Source organism: Xenopus laevis, chromosome 9_10S (assembly GCF_017654675.1).
Source record: "Xenopus laevis strain J_2021 chromosome 9_10S, Xenopus_laevis_v10.1, whole genome shotgun sequence".
NCBI classification, from domain to species: Eukaryota; Metazoa; Chordata; class Amphibia; order Anura; family Pipidae; genus Xenopus; species Xenopus laevis.
The window spans coordinates 102287178-102310177 of NC_054388.1; the positions used below are offsets into that span (position 1 = coordinate 102287178).

Sequence of the window (23000 nt, forward strand, 5' to 3'; positions counted from 1 at the left end):
GACTAAAACTCTCCCATGAGGATGTCCGACTTGCAAACTTCGCTTGTTGTTGAGTTAAAACTACCAGCTTCCAACTTGATTGGCTATGCTAACCAGTGCCCAGTAATGCAACAGCATGATCGTTCTGCAGAGAGTAGCCACCTCTTTTCTAAAGCTAGCTACATCAGATATGGTCACTTGTTTGGTCCCATCATTGGCGTGCTTTGATCCCCTGTGCATGTAACTAGCCTTTCCATCCTCCAACTTGATATGCCCTTACCATCTCTTAATATCTATACACTTAGTGTTGCCACCCGGCCGGTATTTTATCGACCTAGCCAAGGCCGGGGCTGGTATTACAAATTCACCAGCAATGTAGCTGCCGGTAAATTTGTAATACACCTAAAAAAAAGCCCGTGGCCTGTCCCCAGCCTGCTCAAACTTACCTTTTTTTGCTGGGCTTCTTGCCAAATGCGCGCGCTTGGCTACGCCCCCTTTGGCGTCACGACCCGGCCAGCCAATAACGTGTCACGGTCCCGTCCCCTTTATCGTCACGGCCCCACCCTTTTAATCCCGCCCCCTCCACCTGCCGGTAAAGATCATTTTAAAAGGTGGCAACCCTATATACACTGCAAGTGGGTTCACTAAGTTTGCTACCAGCTCCACCTCCTGAAAAATGTTCTTATTGTTAGCAGAGAGCTGATCTGAACTGTATGTGCAGCTTCTCTGTAAGTGAGGACACACCAACTTCTGTGTGAACAGTAACAGTGATTGCTTTATAGAACTCAGCATAAACACTTCAGCATAACATGTGGGCAACAGGAACCTTTCATAGAGAGCATACACAGGAAGAGGAAGAAGAAAAACAGGGTTACAGGTCAAACATGACATCACATTGCTAAGCAACAATAGACCCTCCCGGCATTAAGTAACATCCACAGGAACAATCTCTGTCTGTTGTTTTTAGAATCACACATGTCATATATATACTGTATACAGAAGTTAGTTTAGTGAAGGATCCGGCAATTTTATTTCAGTAATTCAAACAAACGCAGTGTTTTTGCATTTACTGAAAACCTCAATGTTTTGAATTATAGCTAATTGCTGTGGGAGTGGCCCAGAGTGTCAGGTTCTCTAGTGGGCACTAGAATCTAATATCCTTATCATTTACAGTAGGGGGTACATTATCCCTTATAATACATGAGTGATACTCAGAGTTCCCTGTATAACTCTGCCTGCAGCCTTGTGCCTTTATATGGTCACAGAACCCCTCAGTGACTTCTAATATCCTTATCATTTACAGTAGGGGGTACATTATCCCTTATAATACATGAGTGATACTCAGAGTTCCCTGTATAACTCAGCCTGCAGCCTTGTGCCTTTATATGGTCACAGAACCCCTCAGTGACTTCTAATATCCTTATCATTTACAGTAGGGGGTACATTATCCCTTATAATACATGAGTGATACTCAGAGTTCCCTGTATAACTCAGCCTGCAGCCTTGTGTCTTTATATGGTCACAGAACCCCTTAGTGACTTCTTATCATTTACAGTAGTAGGGGTTACATCAACTCTTATAATATGTGAGCAATAGTCAGGTTTCTGCTTATTGAAGGTGATACTTTTTTCCCTATAAATACATGGCTGCTCGGCATTTGGGAATTGTGTAAAACATTCAATCAGGTTACTTGAGTTAGAATTTATACAAATTTCATAACAATAATAATAATTTCATGTCGATTTTCAGTATCTCAAAGCCATTTGTTTTTACCTTGCCTTCGGTTTGATGCTCCATCTTTTTGGGATGATCGCTATATGCCTGTTCATTATAAGGGGAGCTCGCAACACTCTGAGGCCGAGAAGATCCTTAAGACATTACACAAAAGAAGTGTTAGACTTGCGGTAAGACCTGTTTCTCTTGGGTGTAGGAATAACAATATGGAGCTCGGGAATTATCCACATTTGGTAACCGACATATATTTCCTATAAGCAGAGAATGATTCTTCACAAACAATCAATGGGTAATACAGGTGCTAAAAGAAGGGTCCTAAATGGACCCCCCTTTAAGGAGGCACAGTTCCTCTGTTTCCACTAAAGGCTAGTTTTGCAATGTTTGTTTACCCGGATTGGACTGGCCTATGAGGGGATCTCTTTTGGGCCCTAGCCGGTTCCCATTAGGCCATATATATTTCCACCATGGGCCTAAATAAAATCATATATCACTGTCACTATCTATACCTAATTGCTGTGACAGTTTCTTGCAGGAGCCAAAAAACAAATAGAATAATGATGGTGACACTTCGCTGAAGCTCGTTCAGTAAATAAGGAAGTCTCCGAAATCCTTGTGTTCTCGGCCAGCAGTTGGACAGATGCCTGAATACAGGGCTCCACAACAGCAGGCTCTCTCTGTTCAACCAAATTGGAGACATCTATGACTGTCACAGCTAGTGATCTGAGCATAAAAGGCATGGTTTAGAGACTTATGTATTAGAGAAGTGGTTCAGGGGAACTATCGTGAAAATTAAATTTTAATATAAGTTCCATCATACTGAAATAAGAAGCATTTTAAACAAAATCAATTAAATATTCTGCATCGTTTCTGAAATAAAGCGAAACCTCGATTTTAAGTCTGCTGATTTTAAGTTTTCCCGCATTGTAAATTTTTTTATTTGTGGTCCCACCAATTTATAATTCATTTCAATGGGTGCATTTCCCTCATTTTAAGTAATGTTTTCCCGGATTTTACATCTGAAATTTGTCCCAAAAACTCATTTTTTTCCCTTTATGAATGTTATTATTTGTGTAATAAAGAGGTTTAAAATAGTAACCAGATGTATATTTTGCCATGGTTATGCCTGTAAATGGTCAATGAGTCTGCCCCTTATTCAGTCCTGCACCAATCACTTATTGCTTTAGGTTGTGTATGTGACTAAAGGTGGCCATACACTGAGAGATCCGCTCGTTTGGCAATGTCGCCAAACGAGCGGATCTCCCTCCGATATGCCCACCTTGAGGTGGGCAATATCGGGCTGATCCGATCGTGGGCCCTAGGGCCCAACAATCGGATCCTAATGATGCCTTAATGGCGGTCGGATCGCGGGACCGCATCAACGAATAGATGCGGCCGCGATCTTTCGGCCAGATCTCGAACGGTGAAGCCCGTCGGGGGGCCCCATACACGGGCCAATAAGCTGCCGACACGGTCTGTCTGCAGCTTTTATCGGCCCGTGTATGGCCACCTTAAGAGTCTTGCACTTGCTCCCCCCATAGTGTAACATTAACACTGCAATGTTTAACCCTTGTTATTAACAGTAAATATTGTATCTCAAAGTAAAACTGACTCCTGTGCTTATATCCTTCAAGTTCTTGAAGAAAAAGTTTCTTTAACACATTTCCCTGATTTTACATTTCCCAGGATTTTACATAATTTTTTTTCCCTGGTCCCCTGAAAAATGTAAAATGGGGGTTCTACTGTAATCAATACCTTCACTATTCCTCTCTAAGCATCTGTTTCTCTTCATTCTGTCCTCATGCAGCAGTTGGGTGTCAGATAGTAATTGAGATCCAATATATCTTATAGGGGGGCTCCCTTTCCTAGCAGATGTATTAGAGCTCACTCAAATAACTGATTCCAGTACAAACAAAATGACTGCCTTTTGCACAAATTCTGCATGTAGAGAGACAGGATTTCTGGTGATTTTAATAGAGTGAGCTCTAATACATCTTCTAGGCAAAAGTAGCCTCCTATAAGATATATTGGATCTAATTGTCAATAATTATCTGACACCCAACTGCTGCATGAAGACAGAATGAAGAGAAACAGATGCTGAGAGAGGAATAGTGAATATAAACTTGTTTATTTCAGAAACGGTATAGAATATTTAATTGATTATATTTAGAACGTTTCCTATTTCAGTATGTTGAAGCTAATATTAAATTTTAATTTTCACGATAGTTCCCCTTTTTTTAAGCATTGGCGTCGAGTCACCAAATGTGCTGCAAAGAGGCCTTGAGGTAAGAGTGAGAGCATGGAACATTTTCTGGTGGAAAAAGGGAGGCAGATGGGGGATCTGGGTTCAGTTTTTGCACCAGAGACCATGGTCCCCACTATCTTTAAGCTACCCCTTTAAAAGCAGGGCATAGCAGGGTCCCATTGGTCATATCATGCCCTAAAATGCCACATATTGGGACGTATGCATATCCTTTTTGTTTTTTTTAAAGAAACAGCATCTTTAGGGGTAATAATAAAAGCTTGTAACTACAGAAGTGTACGTTGAATCCAAGCTGGCTGCTTCCATCTATATTTTAAACCACAACTCCCATTCAGAAGGCGGCAGTTGTAGTTTAGCAACACCGTGGATGGCTTAAATGCTAGAAAAAAACAAGAAAATGTATCCGGCAAAGTGAAACCCTATAAATTATTAGAAGGAGAACACAAGGCAACAACATGGAAACAGTTACAAAATAATATGAATACTCTCAGCTCTGCATGGAAACTCCCAGCCACAGGAAAGAGAGGTTAATTCAAGGAATAAATCTCGGGCAGAAGTAAAATACACAGCACTCCTCTCATGAGAAGATAATAATAGTATGCTTTATTTACTCCCCGAGGCTAACGTTATCCCGAAATGTCCTGACTCCATGTTTTGGAAAAGTATGCGATTCTGCAGAACAAAAACAACCTTTAGAATGTACCACAGTGAATTGCAACAGCACCCCTAGTGGTCAATAATTGGTGCTCGGCTATTTTACAATTTTATATTTACATTTTATAATGAAAGACAAAAGGTAAATAAATGTTATTTATGAATAGGCACATGTAGTGATCTTATATTGTATAGGAATGCTGTGAATTTATCTTCTAGACCCAGTGTCTGTTTTGAGAGCCATGAACCTGCACCCCACCCTTACCCCAACTTTGCCTTCTCTCTTGTCTTTTATTCAGGGTGTCATGGCTGCCAGAAGAGTCAGAAGCAGTAAGGGTATGGACTCATGCATACAGTATTAACAGGGCTACACAAATCTATTAAATTTCAAGGTTTTTATTAAACGCAGGCACGGTGCACAAAGCGGTGCATCATTTTCTTTCTGGAGGACTAAGCAGGAGCTACAGGGAAGTTAAGAGATTCTAAGCGTTAGTTGGCACGCAATGGGTTAAGCAGCATTTTAACTATGACAGCATGAAAATAAACACGTATAGGGATGCTAGTTTGTCTTTCGAACTGATAGTTTGTCTTTCGAACTGAACTGCCTTAGGCCACAATACAATGGGGATGTAGTACAGGTATTGGACCTGTTATCCAGAATGCTCGGGACCTGAAGTTTTCCGGATGACGGATCTATCCGTAATTTGGATCTTCATACCTTTAGTTTACTAAAAAATCATGCAAACCTTAAGTAAACTCAATAGGCTGGTTTTGCTTCCAATAAAGATTAATTATATCTTAGTTGGGATCAAGTACAAGCTACTGTTTTATTATTACAGAGAGAAAGTAAATCAGTTTAAATCAGTAAAAATTTGGATTATTTGGATAAAATGGAGTCTATGGGAGACGGCCTTTCCATAATTAGGAGCTTTCTGGATAACGACATTCCGGATAACGGATCTCACACCTGTAGTATAATATAAAGTGGGGGCCTATACTTAATATGGGGAATATAATGCAAAATGTTTCTCCACAGCCATCTCCCAGGCCCACTGATTGCCCATAGTATAAACTGTATTTGTTTAGTGGGGTTTTAAACACATCAGTGTACAGGCATGGGACCCATTATCCAGAAACCCGTTGTCCAGAAATCTCCGAGTTACATAAAGGCTGTCTCCCATAGACCCCATTTTATCCAAATAATTCAAATTTTCAAAAATGATTTCCTTTGTCTCTGTAATAATAAAACAGTAGCTTGTGCTTGATCCCAACTAAGATATAATTAATCCTTATTGGAAGCAAAACCAGCCTATTGGGTTTATTTAATGTTTATATTATTTCCCCACTCTTAGTACTATTATTCTTTCTCTCCTCAATCACCCTCTCCTAGTCTCTCTTCTTTACATACTATAATCCGTTATTCCATCTATTTAGCCTCTTTGTTCTCATAGAAATAGGGAATGGCCATGAAATAGGCCAAATGGTTAGAAGCAAGAGGCCCTCTGACACCTGGGCCCACCGGGACTTTTCCTGGTATCCCGGTGGGCCAGTCCGACACTGTCTTAGCTATAATCCTTACTGTGCATTACCTACAAAATGCAAGTTATAACCCAGCAAACTTTCGCTATTCATGCAGAATCTTTGGGTTGGTACCTCCCATAGACACTGTGAGCAATGACTAGCAATATATGGGATTGTTCATCCACGCATCGTGTTTATTTTCTTTAAAATGCTGCTTGTTATGTGAGTTTCTGCGCTCCACGCACCTGCGGGGGTCTCACAGGCATCTCCAGGCTCCTGCCCCAGTGACTTCTGGGATAGTAAAGTGGCGAGCAGCTGAAATGGAAGGGCGTGAGGAAAATCCAAAAAGAAAGAGATGTGAAGGGAGGGGAACATAGAGAGATGAGAAAAATGATAACAGAGATGTCTATGATAACCTAAACCTGAAAATATCTATCCCAAAAAATGGAAGTTTTACTGTTGAGAAAGCTGCAGCTGGTCTAGAATGCTGGGAAATGTAGTTTTACAACATCTTTGGGCTTAACCTTGTCTAAAACAATATGATTTCAATGGCTGCCCAGGCTAATATTCCTATCCCCCATCACCATTTCCCTGGAAGTATGTCTAAACTGATGCACCCCTACTCAACATATTTAAAGGATAAGTCAACCCCAAAATAGACATATGCATAATAAAAGACGTAATTCTAAGCAGCTTTCCAATATACATTTAGTAACAATTTTCAGTGCTCTTCAAATTATTTGTAAAACAATTGCTATTGAAAGCAGCATTTCCTTAACTCCTGGTTGTTGCTTTTTAAACAATGTTGCAAAAGTCTAAGTTCCCCAGCAAAGACAGGTCTGTTAGTCAGTTGCCTTGTCTTACATTGTATCAACTGTCTGAGCCACCGTGACATTATAGAAAGGGACAGACAGACACTGCTTTCAATAGCAATACGTATGCAAATAACTGAAAAACAATAACAAAATTGTAATGTTGTTTAGAATTATGTTTCCTTCTATAAGCAAATTTTTATTTTGGGGTTGACTTGCCCTTTAGAGGGATACTGACATTTTGCTAAAACAGTTAATTGTGAATGTTTTTATATGGCTGTAGTGAGTGTAGAAGTCATGTGCAACGGGACAGGCTTTTACAGCTACAGGCTAAATTCCATATTAATTACCAATCTGTTTCTAGTTAATTGGTTCCACGTCCTGCCTTTGACTGGTTTTTCTGCATTTCGTGCGTTCTTGGCACAGGAGAAATGCTAGCATCTAGCTTCACGTACCATAAAATATCTCATTATAAAATCTCAGAAATGCCACATCTTGCAGATAATGCAGTGATAGGCGACATGGTCTTGTGTCAGTGGACCTGCCCTTGTGCTTGGCACATTCCGACTTGCCCATTAATCTATGTCTATGTACTAGAGCGATAGATAGAAGTTCCCCTTATATACCTTAACCCCCTCTGCACCAGCGTGAATAGCGTGGGCACTGCCCGCACTTTGCCCGCTGCCAGAACTCCGGCCACTCGTGGCACTTCCCGTACTGCCCATGCTGCTCCGATCACCACCTGGCATGGAGCAAGGAAAAAGTAGGATTATACAAGTTGCTTATCAGGAAAGGCCAGGCTGTGACTGTTAGATCTGTCTTTAAAGGAGAAGGAAAGGTTAAAACTAAGTAAGCTTTATCAGAAATGTCTATATACCTACACCAGTAAATCCTCAAAGTAATGCTGCTCTGAGTCCTCTGTCAAAAGAAACACCACATTTCTTTCCATCTATTGTGTACTCATGGGCTTCTGTATCAGACTTTCTGTTTTCAGCTTAAACCTCCAGGGCTAGGGCTTGAGCATGCTCAGTTTGCTCCCCTCTCCCCTTTTCCCCAGCTACTCCCACAGATTGCCTGGGAGTATTCAGTATCAGGTGGTACCCACAATGCAGTCAGGATTCAGGTGGAAAGCTTACTCGCTAACCCGCAAGCAGACATATTGATATATTTATATTAAAAAAAAATATATATATATATATATATTATATATAATAATATTATATATCTATGTGTGTACATATATATTTATAAATATATATATATATATATATATATATATATATATATATATATATATATATATATATATATATAAATCCGATGAATGAGAAGTAGTGAAAAAGGAGTGAATGAGCCAAACACAAAAAGAAAAGATGGCCGAGCAGTTGCTAATTGAGGAAAGAGCCCTATGACTTTAACGTTTACACAGGCACCGTGTCCTGCAAGACTGATTCGAGTCCTTTTAGCTGCCATGGGTATAACTGGAGTAAAAAAGAAGAGTTAAGGATACACTATTCTCCATATGACTCATCAACATTTAAAAGTTGTGTTAATTTTATACCCTGCATCAAACATTATGGGAAAGATTTACCGTATATACTCGCGTATAAGCCGAGTTTTTCAGCACACAAAATGTGCTAAAAAAGTCTACCTCGGCTTATACTCGAGTCAATGACGAATGGCTGCGCTTCAGAAGAACATACGCTCCTGCGTGCGCACACCATTCACTTCCTACCCGCCCGCATCTCCCCAGCACCTCCCGCTCACTCACAGTGACGTCATCAGAGGCGACAGGCGTAGTTCCTCCTACTGCAGGCCCCCAACTCCGCCGTCTTGCGGCGCCTGCGGGAACTCTAGAGATGCGCTGTGGCCAAGTACGGTAACTGCGCAGGCTGGTGCACAAAGCACATAATTTCTTTGAGCTACAGGCAGCAGAGCATTACCGTGAGTTCTAACATGGAGCTGGAGCATTGCGTTAGTTTGTTAGTGTGCTTGGTGCTCGGTCTGGCCACAGCAGCGGACACAGGTGAGAGCATTTGTAGGAAATCTTCCTTTCATGTAGCGGACTGCATCAGTACATTCTTTCTGTAGCCTTTCAGCTGTGGAGTTCATTTGGCAGCCATGGCTATAGGAATGCCCCATCTCATGGGAAATAACCCATTAACAGCCTCCCTTCTGTACATATACTCTCTCATGGGAGAGTCTGGATAAATGGCCTGCCATAACCCTTTAACAGCCACAGCAGTAAGCCAGTGTTACTGGGACTGACTGGGTCTCTGTGCAGCTTAGCATGTATGATTCTCACTTGGGGACAAAATATCAATGTAGATATCTTTTTAGTGAAAGGGGTTGCTCAACTTTGAGTTAACTTTTTGTATGATGTAGAGAGTGATGTTCTGAGACCGTTTGCAATTGGTTTTCATGTTTTATTTGCAGTTTTAAAATTTATGTTTCAGCAGCTCTCCAGTTTGGAATTTCAGCAGCTATCTTGTTGCTAGGGTCCAAATTACCTTAGCAACTAGGGAGAGGTTTAATTGAGTATAAGCCAAAATGTGCTGAAAAAGTCTACCTCGGCTTATACTCGAGTCAATACGTTTTACAAGTTTTTGTGGTAAAATTAGGTACCTCGGCTTATACTCGGGTCGGCTTATACACGAGTATATACGGTACTAAGCTCGAGTGAATAGTTCGAATGCAAAAATATTCGAATTTCGAAGTATTTTTTTGGGTACTTTGACCATCGAATTGGTCAAATTCGATCGAATTCGATCGAATTGAATGATTCGAAGTAAAAATCGTTCGACTATTTGACCATTCGATAATTGAAGTAGTCTCTTTAAAAAAAACTTCGGTAGCTTTAATGTGGCGAAGTATGAAGTCGAAGTACAAGCCTATGGGGACCTTCCAGAGCACTTTTCTAAGTTTTTTTTGATCGAATAAAAATCATTCGATAAATCGCTTAAAATCGTTCGATTCGATATTCGAATTCAAAGGATTTTACTTCGAGGGTCGAATTCGAGGGTTTTTTAACTATCGAAATTCAACCCTTTATAAATCTGCCCCTAACAGTCTGCACGCTGTTTTGCCAACCTATGATTTTTTGTTTTTTAGACTGAGTACTATTTATCTAACCTTGGATAGAGCTACTGTGTTTTTCCCTTGAATTTGTGCTCTATTGAACTCAGACATTGTCCCTCTAAATACAGTATGGACTTATCTGCCTGCACAATCTGCCTGCATGTAGCTTCCCTCTTATTGGATTTTTGTTCTTAAAAATAATTGAAGAAAATTGAAAAAAAAACAGGTTTACGGATTAACTGCAGTGCCTACTCTCCATTTCCACCAAACATGCCCTCTAACAACAATTAGTGCACTATACATTTAATTTTTCTAACTGGTAGTGCAATTGCAGCCATTCCCAATCACTTCAATTCAAAGGGAGATTTTATGTGTTTAGTAGCCCTCCCTCCAAGCTATTAAAAACTGGTGTGACAAAGTGTTACAAATCTCCCCATGTGCCATTAGCTTTAGATTCCATTTTTCTTTCAATTACAATGAACAATACGTTGTGCTAGTTTGGGCTGACGCTCTGCAGGAGATATAAAATACAGTGGGGATCTGGTACCTGCAAAAGGTTTCCTTAGTACCCAGATTTCCTCAGTTGGTGTCATAGATGTGGGTCCTGGAGACAAATGCGAGGGGCTTGATTCTGACCCCCGGGATCCTAGAGAAAGCAGTGAAAAATGGCACGTGAGCTCTAGCAAAAGGAGATACATTGCATTCATTACACACATTATATGTGACAAATAGCAGTCAATCGGAAATTGCTATATAAACCATGGAAACCAGAATATATTACATAGAGTGAAGAACACCACTTGACATGATGAATGCAAATATAGTTCTGTGGACAAAGACGACATTCATATTTAGAAAGGAAATAGAAATCTAGAGTTGCCTCCAGAATATTCTTTAATAAAAACAAAAGCATTATTGGCAAGACTAAAGTACTATTGGGAACACATGTTCTGAAGAGTAATAGAAAACCCATAACATAAGTGAACATACAGTTCTATGGGATGTGGGGAAAATGGGTCTATAGCAGTAGAGTTCAGGATTTTTAGCTACGTTTAGTTTTGAGCTGGGGTGGCCGGGGCTGCCGGGCTATCACCATCTAGGGTTTCACGTGGACAGTCCGTTTTTTTAAAGGGGAAGGAAACCTAGTCGGCGCAAACCCCCCACCCCCCCTCCCGTTTCTTGCCCACCCTCCCTCCTCCTCCCTGGCCTACCCGTCCCGCTGGGCAAATGCCCCTAACTTGTTACTTACCCTTCTGCGCAGGTCCAGTCCACGAAGTTCACAGACGACATCTTCTTCCATGCGATCTTCTTCCTGCTTTGACCGGCGCATGCGCAGTAGGAGCATTTCGCCGGTACGATCTACTGCACGTGACTTTTGGCGCATGCGCAGTAGATCCGTACCGGCGAAATGATCCTACTGCGCATGCGCCAAAACGCCGTTCACAGCAGGAAGAAGATCGCGTGGGAGAAGATGTCGTCTGTGAACTCCCTGGACTGGACCTGCGCAGAAGGGTAAGTAACAAGTTAGGGGCATTTGCCCAGCGGGACGGGTAGGCCAGGGGGAGGAGGGAGGGTGGGCAACAAACGGGAGGGGGGGTGGGGGGTTTGCGCCGACTAGGTTTCCTTCCCCTTTAAGGGCTGTTGGGTGAAAACTGCCTGTGCGGATTTCCAAATTAGGAAATTTGGACAGGATATTGAAGTAAATGGATGGACAATCACTGATTGCCACGTTACAAGACCCACCCCTGACTTTGTCTGCCCCACCCCTACAGTGCTGGCCCTGCCCCCTACATCACCCGCCCCCCTGCCCGGAGTTTGGCAACAGAAAGGCAACCCTACCCCCATCCCTGCTGCTTAAGGTGGCCATACACGGGCCGATAAAAGCTGCCGACAGACTGTGTCGGCAGCTTATTGGCCCGTGTATGGGGGCCCCCAACGGGCTTCCCCGATCGAGATCTGGCCGAAAGTCGGCCAGATCTCGATCGGATGGGACAGAAAATCCCGTCGGATCGCGGCCGCATCTGTTCGTTGATGCGGTCCCGCGATCCGACCGCCCGTTTGCCGAATGCTAGGATCCGATCGTTGGGCCCTAGGGCCCACGATCGGATCTGCCCGATATTGCCCACCTCAAGGTGGGCATATCAGAGGGAGATTCGCTCGTTTGGCGACATCGCCAAACGAGCGGATCTATCCATGTATGGCCACCTTTACTCTGTTCTCATAAACTGCACCACCAGCCAGTTCCCCACATGTGCTTCGCGTTTCTCTTACTTGTGGCCACAAGGGGATGGAAGAGGAGCACATGAAGTGGTGAGTGGGGAATAGGGATGGGCCGGGGCCCACCAGGTTTTTTCCTTGTGTCCTGCCAGCCCATTTGACCCAGGCTACAAGCCTGTCCTTTTAAGGGCCAACATTTGTTACTTAGCTCACAACAATGATACAGATATTTGAAGACATTGCTAAAGAAGTCATTCAAGTTTAGATCCAAAAATACCTTGGTCAGCAAGCGTTCTCCCCAAATCTCACCCTAACTGACCATCAAGCTGCGTGTTTAACAAGAGTATCTAGGACTGAAAGTACCAGGGGCGTAACTACAGAGGAAGCACACCCTGTGGCTGCAGGAGGGCCCAGGAGGTATAGGGGGCCCACAAGGCCGTAAATAATGAGAAATTTCATATATACATATCTATATGTATATATACATATAATATATATTGGAAAAACAGGACAACCTCTGGAAATTTTGGGGGCTCTAAAATAAATTTTCTGAGGGGCCCAGTAAAATCTAGTTAGGCCACTGGAAAGTACATAGACCAAGAAGGAAGTCAGTTCTACGGGATAAAGGTACAGCAAGTTCAATGGATTGAGAAGGAAGCATCGGCTCTACATAAAAAATAGAATAGGCAGTTACACAGATCTACAGTCAGATCTACAGATAGAAGTCAGGCATTTCTAATGACCAAGAGGGAGTTCTACAACCCAAGATGAAGGGTTTTACCCCAATTCCATGTAGAACTTCTGGCTTTGCATACGGCTCTACGAGATGGGGGGGGAAGGGGTTACATGGATTGGAAGCTACTGCCCATCAAACTTATATGTATAAGTGCCTATGTGGATGAAGCCTTACCTTCTTTAGAAATTGAGAAGCTCTTAAAGGGATACTGTTAATAATGCTGCTCCAGCAGAATTCTGCACTGAAATCCAATTCTCATGTGCAGGATGGAACTACTTTCTGGCAGGCTGTTATTTCTCCTACTTAATGTAACTGAATCAGTCTCTGTGGGACTTGGCTTTTACTATTGAGTGTTGTTCTTAGATCTACCAGGCAGCTGTTATCTTGTGTTAGGGAGCTGCTACCTGGTTACCTTCCCATTGTTATTTTGTTAGGCTGCTGGGGGGGGGGGGTGATATCACTAACTTGCAGTACAGCAGTAAAGAGTGACTGAAGTTTATCAGAGCACAAGTCACATGACTGGGGGCAGCTGTGAAACTGACAATATTTCTAGCCCCATGTCAGATTTCAAATTTGAATATAAAAAAATCTGTTTGCTCTTTTGAAAAGTGGATTTCAGTTCCGAATTCTGCTGTAGCAGCTCTATTAACTGACACATTTTGAAAAAAAACATGTTTTCCAATGACAGTATCCCTTGAAGCTCTGTGGAACAAAATAGATGAAAACAGGCAAAATAAATGAATAGATAACCAAAGGCTGAAATGAAGAAACAAAAAGTATGATGAGGTTGGCTAACTGGCGCAGCTCACCTGCAGCACAGCAGGGCCTTTGGTAGCCAAATGAACTAAAAAGAAGCTGATGGGAATGAGACTGTGGCATCAAACAATGGTAAGAATGGTGCGAGTCACCGTTAGGGATAGATACCCGGGCTGTGTGCCGCGGCCTCAAATATTCATGGTGACATGCATCCCAAGAACCTAATGGTGAAACACAATGAGAAAATATAGCATGGCAATAACCAAAATGGGAAAATATAACATAAATGAACGTGTGATAAAAAAACATCAATGAAAACAAAACATAACATAAGTAAGAACATAAAATAACAAACGGAGGTGTATAAATATGTATACGTTTGAATAACATATCTCCCGATAATAAAAACATCTACTATAGTGTCACACTGCAAACATCTTAATATTGTGCAGTTATTAATGAGCACAGGCGTTTCTTCTGGACCCTGTTGCTTTTTCAGCCTATTACTAATGGCTACAACAGAATGTATTTTTTTTCCATTTGGTGCTCTATTTAGGGGTGCCACCACTTTGTCCACAACCTGGAATCTGTCCACTGTCATTGAATACCCAACCAACATGCACTATGTCACTAACCCGCACCGTGATGTAACCACCTTGAAGGGAAGAGGGTGATATCACTCCAACTTGCAGTGCAGCAGTAAAGAGTGACTAAAGTTTAACAGAGCACAAGTTACATGACTGGGGTTAGCTGGGAAACTGACAATATGTCTAGCCCCATGTCAGATTTAAAAATGAAATATAACAAAATCAGTTTGCTCTTTTGAAAAATAGATTTCAGTGTAGAAGTCTGCTGGAGCAGCACTATTAACCGATGCATTTTGAAAAAAAACATGTTTTCCCACGACAGTATTCCTTTAAGTAAATTCTCCATCTTAATAAACCCTATACATAATAAACTCTTCATTTCCAATAAAAGGTTTCATAATACATGAATTAAAGCCCCTCTTTAAAGGGCATGTAAAGGCAAAAAAATAAAATCCCATTTTTACTTTCTTTAATGAAAAAGAAACCTATCTGCAATATACTTTAATTAAAAAATGTGTACCATTTTTATAAGAAACCTGTCTGTATGCAGTGAAATTCTCCCTTCATTTACTGCTGTGGATAGGAATTGTCAGATGGTCCCTAACTGCTCTGCAGGGAAACAATCATACTTATGAACAGCAGGGGGAGCTTACTTCCCAGCCATAAAGAACTCAAGCAGATTTGTTTGTTTCCCTGTAGAGCAGTTGGTGACTGTGTAGAGATTTGTATTGTATTTTATTTTTGCCTTTTACATCCCCTTTTTTTTCAACTCCAGCTGCAGGGACAAAGATCATGGAGCCAGATTTAAAAATATAACCTTGGATTCTATTTGGAGGATTATTTTGCTGCAGCCACTGGTTGGAGAAAGTTTGTATTAAACAATACAAAAACTATAAAATCCACATTAGATTACATGATAACAGGACCCAGTGCAGTCTGCATATTCTGATTATTAATCAGTCTTGCTGTATCGGCTTCTGGCAGATATTATTTGACGTTTGCTGTTTTGATCATTTATGACGATCCCTAAGCAGCCCAGATCACACTGAGCATGTGCATAGTCTTGGTCTTGCAAAGATGTATAACAAAGTTACAAGATGGTGACCCCCTGTGGCCAACTTTGAAAGCATAAATCATTTTTTGATTAGGCTTGTGGTGAAGTAAGTTCATGTTTATGTTTAGTATACAAAATACAGCATTTCTAGCCTTATTCTATTTTAGACTTTAGTTCCCCTTTAATAACACCATGAGAACAAGATAACACAGAGGAAATACAAAAAAAAAAACCCAGATCTTTACAATGAAAACATTATAAAATCTTTTTTTTCATTAAAAGGAGCCCTTTGCATTTATGTCTTGTTAAAGGAGAAGGAAAGCTAAGGAGGCATTTTATTGCCAATAGATTAGCTGCAATAGTACAAGCTAGAATGCTATATTTATTCTGTAGAATGTTTTACCATACCTGAGTAAAAAGCTCTAGAAACTCTCTGTTTGTTTAGAATAGGAGCTGCAGTATTAATGTGGTGTGACATCACTTCCTGCCTGAGTCTCTCCCTGCTCTTGGCTCAGATTACAGTAGAGAAGGGAGGGGAGGGGGAAGAGGAGCAAACTGAGCATGCTCTTGCCCAGGGCAATGAGGTTTAAGCTGAAGGCAGGAAGTCTAATACAGAAGCCCACGTGTACACAATAGAAGGAAAGAAATGCTGTGTTTCTTTTGACAGGGGACTCAGAGCAACATTACTTTGGGGGTTTACTGGTATATTTAGCTGGACCTTTCTGATAAGGCTTACTTAGTTTTAACCTTTCCTTCTCCTTTAAAGAGACTTGTACATGGCGTATGTTTGAGTGACTGGAGAAGAGAGTGTAATAGACAAGTGGATGTCAGGCCTTTAATGCAACAAGAAGGCTGTGCCTTATTGCATTACAATAAAGCAGCAATGAAAATGCCATAGCTCCCCTTATACCACATTCCCTGGAGAAATATCAGAGTATAAACTGGTTACTGTGCTGTCCGCTACATCAGCAGCACCTCATGCAGAATGCTAATTCCTTTCATAGACTTTAGTGGCAGCGGACTTCATCAGGAACTCTCTTTATTGCTGGAGGGGCCGACCAACTTGTCTGAATCAAGCTCCTCGCTCCTAAATAACCCTCCCCAAATCATTGCCCTTAGCAAGGCTCCAGAGTGGCACAGCTAATATTAGAAGCTCTAAACTTGGAAAATAAATTCAGTTTACAGAGTGAGGGAAGCATGCCTTCCAGTTTTATAAGGGAATAGAAATAATACAAACCAGCTTAACTGTTTTGGTACCAAAGAGTTTATACATGGACCAAAAAGCTATTTAGACAGGAAGTTATTTAAATTAAAAAGTTGGTTTAATTAGTAAAATAAACACAAAAAAACACAGCTATTAGTTAGATCCACCTCACTGGCATCTAAAAGCAAGCGCCAGCTTGGGCTTATCCAGTGGGGGCCCTGATATGCTGGGGTGGGCAGTTTGGTTTGAAATTAGGCGAAGATGTTTCCTAACATTAGAGATAAATATATCCAGAGATCTCTGGAGACGTTGCTCATGGCAACCCAGGGCTGCCATCAGAAATCACGGGGCCCCCCTTGCCACCTCTCCTTAAAAAAAAGAACAAGAACTTTGGTGCCCAGGGCCCCCTAAAAGTTTTGATGGTCAGGCTCCCCTACAAGTTATTAAAGAAATAAATTAGTGGCCAGGGTTATCACTGTATCCCTAAATGGATCTGTACCAGTACTGTGTTAATCCAGCCCTTAGCAACATAATGGAAAATGATTACTTGTTAACTGAGGATGACAGCAAAGGATGATTAATGTGAGAAAGGGAAAGACTTTGCCTGTTCTTCTGCTGATGGCTTCAACCAGGGTTGAAGGAAAGTAACCCACTCTGTCGTTTCCTGTCCGGTTATCGTGGATGCAGCCTTTCCATCGGCCATCAGCGTGCTGCTCTAGGACCTGTGGGGAGAGAGATAGATAAAGATCTGGATAATGAGAGACCGGAGAAGAATTTCAGCATCTGTTTCTCTTCATTCTGTCTTCATGCAGGAGTTGGGTGTCAGATGAATGATCCAATATATCTTATAGGGGGGCTCCTTTTGCCTAGAAGATGTATAAGATGTATAAGATCATTCATCTGACACCCAACTGCTGCAAGAAGACAGAGAGAAACAGATGCTGAGAGAGGAATAGTGAATATACACTTGATTATTTCAGAAACAATGCAGAATATTTAGTTAATTGTATTTATAAAAGTTTCTTACTTCAGTATGAGGAAGCTTATATAAAATTTTTATTTTCGCGATAGTTCACCTTTAAGGTTTCTATAAGGTTTCTATAAGTATATATGCACTTTTTTAAAAAAAAAAAATGTATTCCTTATTTTTCTATTCAGGCCCTTCTCTATTTATCTTCCAGACTCTCCATCAAACCACTGCCTGGATGCTAGGATAAGTTGGACCCGATAAAATTTTGATCTGCCACCAGGGTCGGACTGGGTACTGGGACACCGAGAAAAAACCTGGTGGGCCCCGGATCTTTTGGGCCCTGCCGGCTCAGACCCACTCATGCACTCTGTCTCCTTTCCTACCTTCCTTGATAACGTTTGCACTGACATGCCGGAAAAACGTGCAAGCGGGGGAGGAGGTGGCAGTGGCACAGAGGAGTTTGCGGCTGGGGTGCCCGGGGGATGTTGTGGGGGGCCCCTGAGGATGTAGGCATGGTGGGCCCTGCCACAATTCCACACTGGAGAGATGCTGAACAAACAGCTAAATAAAGGAAAGGATCAACTGCAAATTCCGAATCTCACACTATACCACACTAAAATGAATTTAAAGGTGATCTACCACTTTAAAATTGGCCAACAAATGGCATTTTAAAAAGTTCACAATGAACCAAGTTCTGTGTCATTATCTGCTCAAGTAGAGATTCACAGAAACCTACAATTTAATCAGAATGGTTGGGTCGGAGGCGTGTGCCATTCTACAATCCAAATTTAGAACAAATGCCCTGAATAAAGCTCCTAAATTGTATCAGTTGTATTCATTCCAAGACTGAGTGGCTTTTGCTATATGCCCCTCTTGCACAGACTTACCGTAATAACATCCCCCATTTTTATATTCAGACTGGTCAGATCATAGTTATTGCAATAGTCCTTCATTGCCCTGACCTGCAGAGCTGCAGAAGCTTCTAGAAGAGAAACAAATGTGTATAAAGAAACATGAAACTGCCAGCCTGTGCACTAAAGGAACTGTATTCATTCCGTCACTAAAATGTATAGATCACCAACATATTTACCCGTTCTGGAGCAAAAATATATATGTTTTGCTTATAAGTCAGTTTATCAAAATTCAAATTTGTGTTATTTTATAGGTTCTTTTAGTGATATGCAGGTCAGATAAAACACGACCCGAACCCACCCTCCCTCCCTCCACTCGTGCCCGCCTGCCCATGACATCACAAAAGGGGTGGGACTAGCAGGTGCGCAGCTATAAAACCGGAAGCCCGCAGGAGCAGGAAAAAGAGCTCAACCCGGACCCGACCGCCACCAGCAAATGGGGATGCTTGAACCCAAACCCACCGTGGGTAAACCCAGAATAAACTCAAATTGTTCAATTGAAAAAAATTGTGGGGAAAACTTGAATACCTTGGATTTGTGAGTTTACAAAATTCCAAAAAACTGGGAAAACTCTGAAAAAATGACTTACATTTTGCCTAGCACCTAACACCCACTGACTTAATCAACATTCATTTGGCACCTTTTTAATATGCTTTTTTTTCCCCGTGCTTAATGAATTTCTTAAATTAGCTAAATTGAAGCAATATTTCAAATTTGAGTGTTGGTAAATCACCCCCTAGATTTACCAAAAACCTTTCAAACACTGCTGTTTTGTACATGATACAGCAATTGTACTAATCCATCTATTACCTAATATTGTCTTAAAACTGGCATTAATTCAAGAGATAAAAACATAATTTTGCCTCTTCATAGGTCCCTGGTGAGGCCTCATCTGGAATATGCAGTGCGGTATTGGGCTCCAGTCCTTAATATGGGTATCAATGAATGTAGAGACTAAGTGCAACTAAACTGGTTAAGGGGATAGAAGACTTAAATTATGAGGGTAGATTGTGAAGACTGGGGTTGTTTTCTCTGGAGAAAAGATGCTTGAGAGGTGACATAATTACTCTGTATAAGTACATTAGAGGGCATTATAGACTGCTAGCGGGAGATCTATTTTTCCATAAAATGGATCATCACGCCAGAGGCCTCCCCTTCAGACTAGAACAAAAGAAATTCCATTTGAAACAACGTAGGGGGTTCTTCACAGTGAGGACAGTGAGGTTGTGGAATGTTGTGATGCTGATTCCATTAATTCCTTTAAGTGAGGCTGGATGATTTCTTGGACAAGCAGAATATCCAAGGCTATTGTGATTCTAAAATCTACAATTTATATAGATCTTAGTATATATAGTTTCAGAGGGTATGTGTAGGTATGTGTGCTGGGTTTCATTTGGAGGGGTTAAACTTGAAGGACTTTGGTCTTTCTTTCAACTCAACTTAACTATGTAATTAGCCAAACCATCTGTTACACCATTTTCAAACCATTGGGAAACTTGTCCATAGGGCCCTATATATATATATATATATATAATGTCCTTAATTATGAAAACACATGAACAGCCAGTACACATAGGGGGTTATTCATCAATGTTCGAATTCAAATTTTTGCCATAATTCAATTTTTTTTTTTTTGCACAAAAACTTACACATTTGAGTTATGTTTTCAAAAATTTGAATGTTTTGGTATTTATTGAGCACAGAAAAACTCAAATCTAAATCTAAAAGCTTGTGAGTTCATGTGGATAAAGGGAGTTCTTTTAAATTGTGAGTTTATTCGAAGCAGAAAAAAACTCACAAATTCTACTTTTGATAAACAAGCCCAATAATGTTGAGAGGATGCCACAGAAGCAAAGATGTGTTGTGGCCCTACAACCTAAAAGTGGGAAAAAAGATGATCCTTGATGGTTCACGATAGGAGCTACTACCTCTAAGCATATGTTTGATTTCCTTGCTAGCTTGCGTTCCTGTGAACTGGTTCACAATATCCAGGGCTGACTGGTTGTAGGTATTTCTGATATGAGCGTTGATTCCACTCTGTAAGAGATAAGTCACAGTGTTGAACAAGATGGAGTAGCCACAGCACAGGAGAAATACTTTAATATTCATCATAACTAAACAACAAGAATTACTTATAGATAATCTAGAGTCTGAATCCCTAGAAATTTCCACCAATTATTACAGATGGATTTGATGGATTCTTACCTTTAGTCCATCCGTCTCCCTGTTTCTTTCCCTTATTTTAATGTTTCTTTCTGGACCTTTTTAATCAACCCAGTAAAAGTTATGTTTTAAACATTGTTCAATGAGTTATCAGATTGTGGGACGGGAAGGTGCAGTTCTATGGGTCAGTTCTTTTCTTTCTTTTACATGTGACTAATATGAGACTCTGTACACCATCTACTGTCTCTCCAATTGATGGATGGTGCTCCCTACTATATACTTTTTACATTGGTGCAGAACACAGTAGCCTGGTACAGAGAGACAAACACCCAAGAGATTAGCATGTAACAAACTCCCTTTTAAGATCTAGACACCTAGGGCATTGTTAGATGACAAGATGACAACTAAAATATCAAAATTCAAAAGACACACCCTTCAGTAACAGTAAAGATATAAAAAAAATAAGATTGTAAACCAAAACAGACTTGAAAAAGTACAGAATATGCTGATTGGCATCCATTATGCCTGTAATTAGGTCTGTTATGGCAAAATGAGTATAGTGATGGGCTAATCTGACCTGTTTTGCAAATGTTTCCTTTAAGGACAAACCATAAATAAATATAAACAAGAGCTAATTTTATAATGTCTGCAACAGAATAAATGGAGATGTTGGTGTATCTCCATGTTTTTCCCCACAATTCCCTATTTTCCGGTATATCTCTGCACTGCAGTACTGTGCTCTTAAGATCGCATGGGACCTGCTATTCAGAATGCTCAGGACCTGGGGTCTTCCGGATAACAGATCTTTAAATAATTTGGATCTTTATACCTTAAGTCTACTAGAAAATCATGTTAATATTAATTAAACCCAATAGGCCGGTTGTGCTTCCAGTAAGGATTAATTATATCTTAGTTTGGGATCAAGTACAAGGTACTGTTTTATTTATACAGAGAAGCCTTTCCGTATTTCAGAACCTTCTGGATAATGGGTTTCCGGATAACAGATCCTATACCTGTACCATTCTCAGGAACCACAGTTCTGCATGAAGTTCCAGATGGCGCATCCTGCAGCGGACCAACTGCAAGTTATTAGGGCCCACAGCTCAATTGTTTGGGGACCTTTAAACTTTGGGGGGAAAAAGTGGCAACTGGCTGCCATCTTCCGCTTGTTCCTAGTAATCCTCCATGGCAGGCCAAACTTAGTGCATGTGCAGACCTGCATTTTTCCTAAGGGACTAACCTGGTGCTGAGGATTGCTTATAAGAAGAAAGATGGTAATGACTCACCCTGCTATAAGTTGGGCCTGTGAGATTTTTAAAGAAGCAGAGCTGGCCAGGGGTAGGGAGCACTCCTATGTGACATTACCTTTCCTGGTCCTTAAATGGGCTATATCATTTGAACAATGTATGCTCAGTTTGGAGGTCATCTTTGCTTTATCCCATACAACAGAGAGTTTAATGAGGTGTGTTCCAGGTCTAGTAACCAATAGCAACCCTGAACAAAGTAAAATGATCAACTGTGATTACATTTACCCCTTAATGTTCCATATCTGGCCATATCTGATCCCCCTTATATAATATACAAATGTTTTCCATAAAATGATTTTGTTAATAAGCCCCTGTGTGATTGGTAGGCTGGAATTGCATCTGATTTTATTTATATCTTATCTCTTCAGCACAAAGCACAGAGAAAGTCTTACATCCAGTAAAAGGCGCACCACTTCAGTTTTCCCACACAAGGCCGCCTCATGAAGAGCCGTGCCAGATTTGGTTTGCCGGTTAATGTCGATGCCAGCCTGTAGCAGAAGCCTGGCAAGAGAAGGGCACAGAGAATTGCAACAAGTTAGAGACACATTCATGGGATACTGCAAAGGCTTTCAAGTAAATAACAAATAAAAACTTTGTGTAGAGGAACAGAATGGAACCCTCAAGGCACACCACTTCCTGTTTTTCAAAGCAACTTCCTGATTCTCATCTTGTCCTGTAAGGCTAATGTAAAGTCCATAAAACCCAGTGGAGTAAAGTATTGAGGGGGTTGGAACCTCAAATGCTTCTATTAGTTACACTTATGTTAGTTTATGATGCAGTCAGTGGAGCAGTGCTGTAATAACCTGTTAAAGGCATGAGTTGTTCCAGAGAGTAACAGAAGGAAGCCATTTCCCTCTTTGCACTTCACTTCCTGTTTTGAGAGCAACTTCCTGACTCTCATCTCCTTCTGTAAGACTAATGTAAAGCCCATACAATAATGTATTGGGAAACGTTGCCCCCTCAAAACTAGTTTTGAGAGGCCCCTTCACCTGCTTATACTAGTAACATGTAGCTATATAGTGAATAAAGTACCCTCTTTTGTAAAATATAAGGATAT

General features: G+C 41.0%; 1 protein-coding gene across 3 annotated transcripts in view; it reads right to left on the minus strand.

Annotated features, from left to right (window-relative positions):
• caskin1.S (CASK interacting protein 1 S homeolog) overlaps positions 1–23000 on the minus strand; it is a 164772-nt gene that overhangs the window by 17633 nt on the left and 124139 nt on the right. The window contains exons 7-14 of one of the 3 annotated variants that reach the window (XM_041578007.1): positions 22336–22444; positions 20402–20510; positions 18450–18541; positions 17197–17314; positions 10586–10684; positions 7587–7702; positions 6394–6463; positions 1753–1847 (exon numbers count right to left, since the gene is read on the minus strand). In XM_041578007.1, the coding sequence (XP_041433941.1) occupies positions 1753–1847; positions 6394–6463; positions 7587–7702; positions 10586–10684; positions 17197–17314; positions 18450–18541; positions 20402–20510; positions 22336–22444 (808 nt within the window). Of the gene's footprint in view, positions 1–1752; positions 1848–6393; positions 6464–7586; positions 7703–10585; positions 10685–17196; positions 17315–18449; positions 18545–20401; positions 20511–22335; positions 22445–23000 lie in introns of all 3 variants that reach the window. The other 2 variants (XM_041578006.1, XM_041578008.1) reach the window with 2 other exon arrangements.